General features: G+C 37.7%; 1 protein-coding gene across 1 annotated transcript; it reads left to right on the forward strand.

The window, feature by feature from the left end:
- The first annotated feature begins 3,590 nt into the window (after window positions 1–3,590).
- Window positions 3,591–6,540, forward strand: smtla (somatolactin alpha). Its single transcript, XM_077566080.1, has 5 exons — window positions 3,591–3,672; window positions 3,842–4,035; window positions 5,143–5,256; window positions 5,920–6,099; window positions 6,346–6,540. Exons 1-5 carry the CDS (start codon window positions 3,666–3,668, stop codon window positions 6,538–6,540), a joined length of 690 nt encoding a protein of 229 aa, XP_077422206.1. The 5' UTR covers window positions 3,591–3,665.
- The last annotated feature ends 393 nt before the right edge of the window (window positions 6,541–6,933 follow it).

The following is a 6,933-nucleotide window of genomic DNA, read 5'->3' on the forward strand; positions in this document are numbered from 1 at the left end:
TGCCTTTCACTGTCATATGCTGGCGACAACAACAGGGATGATAAAATGGGAGCGTGCTCTTGTGTGCGCACTTCAAAATGGTTTTAAGCTCATGGTGCGGCTCGTGGATTCCCGGCGAGAAAATGACTTCAGACCACGCAGCACAGCACCATGTTGAATGCTTTGTTTGATTAATCCTCTCTAAAAACCTTGACTGAACTGAAGCAACATACTTTGGTGTTATAGCAGTTACTTCAGTAAACTGTCAAGCTTCTTCAAGAGTCCTTCTTCATAAAGACTAATTGGCAGAAATTAAATTGCGACAACTGGACTCTTGCTTGTCGAAGACGATTCACCTTGAACCTTTTCCAATAGGCCTCATTGTCGTATGATTAGATGGCGGGACTTGGGCTACATTTGTTTGTCGCTGCAAGCTTTTATTTGCTGATGCTCTGCATTTCTCTATCCTTTGAACCCTTCCACACACTTCAGCCCCTTTTCCATTGCACCGGTTACACACAGGAACGGCCTTGCTTGGCCCTGAGTGGTCGTTTTTCCATTAGATTTTTTGGGGCTTTTCCGGTTACGATGGAATGGTTTTAAAACACTGCTGCATGTGCCCTTTTCCTGTTTTTAAAGCCCACGAGATAGACGGAGCCCATGCCGCCAAGTCCTAAAAATACAGTACACGTAAATGGATTTTACAACAATACTTGATGAGACTCACTGTTAGTGTCTTTGAAGGGAAAATAACCATGGTTTGATATGTCCTCATGTAACCTCTTATATAAGGATATGTTGTTGTCCTGAACTGTTGTACGAATCCAGGTTTCCAACAATTTGTAAATAAAGGGCGGAATCAGCCTGGGTACTCTTCCTTGTTTATACTACAGCCTTGCCTGCTTCGCAAAACTTGTTTTCGAGAGTGTCTGGGAGAAGGCTTGGACAGCCCGGTTTCTCACGCTCACAACTTTTTGTTAACGAATAAAAGACGGAGCGGCACACGGTCCGGACAGAGTCAGCTGTGGTATACGTACGATTGCCCAGCCGTTTTGCAGCTCGTTCTACCCGGACCGTGGGCTCTCCGGTCTAGTGTCAAGGTAAGCACTGATGATGATCATATTATGCTGCTTAACGTTGTAGTGTATTGATTGCTGTTTGCGGGGAATAAAAGGCACCATTATTCTAGCAAAGCGAGTTGTGATTATTGCTGTTTGCGGGGAATAAAAGGTACAATTATTCTAACACAGCACAGGTGTTGATTACTGTTTGCGGGGAATAAAACGTACGATTATTCTAGCACAGTACAAGTGTTGATTGCTGTTTGCGGGGAATAAAAGGCACAGTTATTCTAGCAAAGCGAGTTGTGATTATTGCTGTTTGCAGGGAATAAAACGTACGATTATTCTAGCACACTACAAGTGTTGATTGCTGTTTGCGGGGAATAAAAGGCACAATTATTCTAGCACAGTACATCAGTCTCTGTGTATTCATTGTTGCTGCCGACCACTCACGATCCTGCATAAAAATATAAAAGTGAAGTACTGTTTTCCACAAAACAGTCTTTTATCAGTTTTTTTGCTCAAGTGTTTGCCCCATTCTAATGTGCATCTCTTTACTTGTTCCTGTACTTGTTACTTGTTGTTTATTTGTTTGTGATATGGTTCATAAGACTCACCTCAACATTTCCAGGTTTGTATAACAAGCTGTTCTACGAATAATACAGTGAATATATTATTGGTAAAACAATAAAACTTGTATTGGATGGATGGAAACAAGTAACATTAAAATAGCTTATATATATATATATATATATATATATATATATATATATATATATATATATATATCCATCCATTTTCTTTACCGCTTGTCCTCACAAGGGTCGCGGGGGTTGCTGGAGCCTATCCCAGCTGGCTTCGGGCAGTAGGCGGGGTACACCCTGAACTGGTTGCCAGTCAATTGCAGGGCACACAGAGACGAACAATCATACTCACAATCACACCTATGGACAATTTGGAGTGTCCAATCAACCTGCCATGCATGTTTTTTGGAATGTGGGAGGAAACCGGAGTACCCGGAGAAAACCCACGCAAGCACGGGGAGAACATGCAAACTCCACCCAGGAAGGCCGAAGCCCGGACTTGATCTCATGTCCTCAGCACTGGGAGGCGGACGTGCTAACCAGTCAGCCACCGTGCCGCCTATATATATATATATATATATATATATATATATATATATATATATATATATATATATATATATATATATATATATATATATATATATATATATATATATATATATATATATATATATATATATATATATATATATATATATATATATATATATATATATGAAACGAGCACACCTGCCAAAGGACTGGAGGTAGGACAAGAAAGGTGAAGCGGAGAGAGAGTGTTTTAATATGTAAAACGTTGGCCTTCGTGAGCGAATAATCCTCAAGTGTGCATATCTTGAAGATTTGTGAATATGCAGCATGTGTGATGCTGAATCCAGCAACATGACACCCGCCACATTCTTTGTTTTAATCCCTCGAAAGATGAGAAAGGCCTATCAAGGATTACACGAAAATCTTGTGTTGTTTGAGTCATTATGGAACTCACCTGTCTAGAATGCAAATGGTGGAGCCAGAGAGTAGCCATTAACTCTTATGCAAACAGCCAAATAAAAAAAATATGTCACTTTATATATAAAAAAAATAAATCTTTTTAACCCATTGAGTCAAAGTTTAAGCATTTTCTGTATTTCTGTCACAAATTTTACGGTCCCGCCACCCTTTGTGTACAACATGATTTGTAATTGATATACAGTACAGTCGACTTGTTTTTTCCTTCAGTTGGGTTGAGCATTTGACTACATTTCCTTTTTTAATGTCATGGAAAAATCTTTCTTCCTGTTTTTGGAATGCTGTTGCAACGTTACTGTTGAGTTCAGCACAATAATGCAATAATTTGTGGTAAGGTCGTTGCCCAGCATGTCTGACTACCTGTAGTTGCTTATGATTGTCACTTTGACTTTATACACTATATTCATTTATGTAGGCCAAGTAAATAGTAGATATGGCCTGCTCTGTTTTTTTAGCATTTATATAATCAATTCAGTCCTGTAATATTTGCTGCATTAATTTGAAAATTATGTTTTAATTCATTTTGCTCATTACAATGAAAATGAAAATATATTTGTCTTTATTTATACTGTATAAAAATTGAATACTCAATAAGGGCTGCAGATTGATTTTTTATTGTACAGAAAATATTGTATAAAAGTAACATTAACAATTTTATCATTATTATATAATTATGCATCTAAAATGTTTAAAAAAACGAATTGCATTAAATAGTTTTTTCAATCATTTTTTATTATTGAATTAATCATAATTCAATTTAAAATAATGATATGGTTGTTGTTTTTTAAGTTGCTATTTTGCATATTTTACGTGCACATTTGAACTTGAAGTAAGTTAACTCATCTACGGATGACATGGTCCTTCTGTTCATGTTGAAAGTCAAATGTGGCACTTAAGCTCAAAAGTTTGCCCACGCCTTGCTGAGATGACCTTTTCTTGTATTCATGACCTGGTCAGGCTTCATAAAAGAGGCTGACCTCTCACTAAAGGCCATCACCTGGAAGACCTCAGGGACAGAAGAATTCTCAGGATGAATGGTATTCCCGCACACTTTTAGATCTCTAAATACAGATTTCGTGCTTGAGCCTGCGCTCCTTGAAGATTCGAGCATCACAAACTACAAAGCAAGATTTTCACAACTCCTCGTCCAGTTCAATAATGGAAGACTACGTATTTACACTCTGCATATGTTGTGTTTGTTTTCAGCCATACAGGGAGCTTTATGGGCTGTGTTGTCATGGCCCTGCCTCCTTAGCAGCGGCTTCCTGCTCGAGTGTACGGACCAGGACCAGGTCATCCACCCCTACTGTTTATCCATTTCACAGGAGAAGCTTCTGGACAGGGTGATCCAGCATGCCGAGCTCATCTACCGAGTCTCCGAAGAGTCGTGTTCTTTGTTTGTAAGTAATGCCAACCTTAACCCAAAAACAGAAATTCAAAATTTGCAGCACGAGTGGGGGCTGCCTTCAGCAAAAGAGTATCCATTTGTGTGGGTCATCACAAATGGATACCAACCCATACATCTACAATAATAACAATAACAATCTTGTAACCCTTTATTGTGATTAAATTAAAAATATGCTAATTGTATAATGGTATTATAATTCAATATCAATCAATGTTCTATACTGTTTGTCATTATTATCGCAGACAAGCTAAAGCCTGTTCCAACTGATAATGGGCGGAAAAAAGAAAAAGCTGTCTTGAGCTGTCACCAACCTCTTACAATTGCAATTCTGCCAGCTAGTGGCAGAAAAATGACCTCAACACAAATCAATATCACACTCGTTTTTTTTTTTTGTTTTTTTTACAGTACAGTACATCATTTAAATTTTTACAATTTAATAAATTATTATGAAATCACTGTATCAATGACTAAAAGTTTGAAAACTTAAATATTGCACATTTTATTGTACGTTTAGAACAGAAATAAAATTTGCGATTAATTGTGAGTTAATTATTGAAGTCATACGATTAACTATGCTTAAAAAAAAATATATATATATATATATATATATATATATATATATATATATATATATATATATATATATAGCTTTCAGAATGATCTCTATACTGTGATGATTTTGTAATATATTTTTACTAAACCAAAATCACTGAGGTGTTAAATTCATGTTTAGTCTTGATGTGCTGTTGTCTTTTCACACCTGAAGATCTTCTTACCGCCGCGCTTCAGAGCAACATCTCTTGTGAGCAACAGTTTTATTGAAAATCAGTGGTTAGAAATGTGATAACGGGGTAGGCTGAAGGTGCGGGAGCATTATGTAGCTTTCAAAAAGGTACACTGTGTACAGTATACTTTGTGGAGAGGTGACAGTAAGAGCTTGTCACAAAGGAAAGGTTACATGCCATCTATTGATTGCAGTAGAAGATGCTGGAATAGTAGTGAAGATGTTGTAGGTCATTTCTCATTTTCTTTTTAAAAGGAAAATTCCGTGTTTATATGTGGCTTCTCTCTCCCACTCCCGTGTGTGCATCATGTGCAGGAAGACATATTTGTCCCATATCCGTTGCGGCTTCAGAGGAACCAGGCGGCCTATGCGTGCATTACAAAGGCCATCCCCATTCCAAGCTCCATTGGTGAAGTCCAGCAAATGTCTGTAAGCACAAGCCTCTCCTTTGCTGATGCATTTACGGATTTCTTCCAAACTGTTATTTTAAGCAAGTGTGTATATGGTATAATGGACATTCCAGAATTGGAGGACATTTTCAACATGAACATTTTTCAAAAACAGAGGATTTTTTTTTAATTACATGTTGAAATATTTTAAAGAAAAACAGGTAATCAACCATCATATAATTTGATTCGTCTAGCTCAACCATTAGCGGTAGACTTTCTATGAGATGTTTCATTTGTCAACCATGTTACACTGAGGCGCCTGAATAAATCCTTTACAATTGAGTCAAGTTAGTTTTTATTTGCATACTTTTTTAAATTTTATTTTAGTATTACTCTAACAAGTCTAACAAGTAAAGTGACTGCTCAAGAGTACATGCTAGCTGTGTAAGCTTTTATGCAGATTGGTCAAGAATAAACAGAACAGAAAAACCTTGACATTAATATGACTTTTTTTATAACAAAAGAATAAGAGGGTTGCATTGGATTGAGTATCACACTGTATCATGGCCAAATAACTTGTTTCTGTGCATGACTTGTAGTGTAGTGTTCAGTCAAATCTAGAAATGCGTATAAACTATAAGCTCCAACCGTATCATTAATAATAAGTAAATTGTACATTTAGTAAATCACGCATGTCTTTCAGGACAAATGGTTGCTCCACTCTGTGCTAATGCTGGTCCAGTCGTGGATCGAACCCTTGGTCTACCTACAGACAACACTAGACCGCTACGATGGCGCTCCGGAAATGCTCCTCAACAAGACCAAGTGGGCGTCTGACAAACTTATCAGTCTGGAGCACGGTGTGGTCGTTCTCATCAAAAAGGTACGTCACCTAAATTGCATTGTGAGAGCCTTTGCAAGCATAATCTGACAGGACGATGGTTGGAGACCAAAATGGTTTCCATCATATAGCCTGACCGAGCAATGTTTTTGTTTGTTTGATTTGTCGATGTTGGGAAACACTGTTTAGATTACACATGAAAAATGGATATCAGTGATTTTGCGCTTTTTAAATTAATCTACCAAAGCTAAATTGTCTCCTTTGATGTGACTGAATATGTCTTTCCAGATGCTGAATGAGGGCCTACTGACAACAAGCTACAGCGAACAAGGCCTGTTCCAATACGACATGCAAACAGACGTGGTGGAATCTGTCATGAGGGACTACATCTTACTCAGCTGCTTCAAAAAAGATTCCCATAAGATGGCGACATTCCTCAAGCTTCTCAAGTGTAGACAAAACAACAATTATAACTGTGCATGAAATCTCAATAATACGCTTTTTACCCTGGTTTGAACTCCTAGTAGATAGTGTCATTGCTTTCTGTAACATAAAATGCCTGGAATAAATATTTTAAAGACAAAAGAATGAGTGTTGTTTTTCTCTGCAAAGAAGTCAGATCAAGTGTTTGACGCCGTGTAGGTTCACTTCCCACTCAGTGACGGTGTTAAAGTGAGTGAAAAAGGTTGCGGGTCTTCATGTCCTGCGATTGACTTATCAACCAGTCCAGGCCAGAGTGTAGTCCGCCTTTTGCCACGAGTTCGCCGGCATAAGCTCCAGTTCCCCGATGAACACTTAACAGGAAATTAACATTTTGTGTATTTTCTCATAAAATGATTCTTTCTTCTACTGTATATGCTTCATTAAATAATGATG

Source organism: Vanacampus margaritifer, chromosome 5, assembly GCF_051991255.1.
Source record: "Vanacampus margaritifer isolate UIUO_Vmar chromosome 5, RoL_Vmar_1.0, whole genome shotgun sequence".
In the NCBI taxonomy this organism is placed as follows: Eukaryota; Metazoa; Chordata; class Actinopteri; order Syngnathiformes; family Syngnathidae; genus Vanacampus; species Vanacampus margaritifer.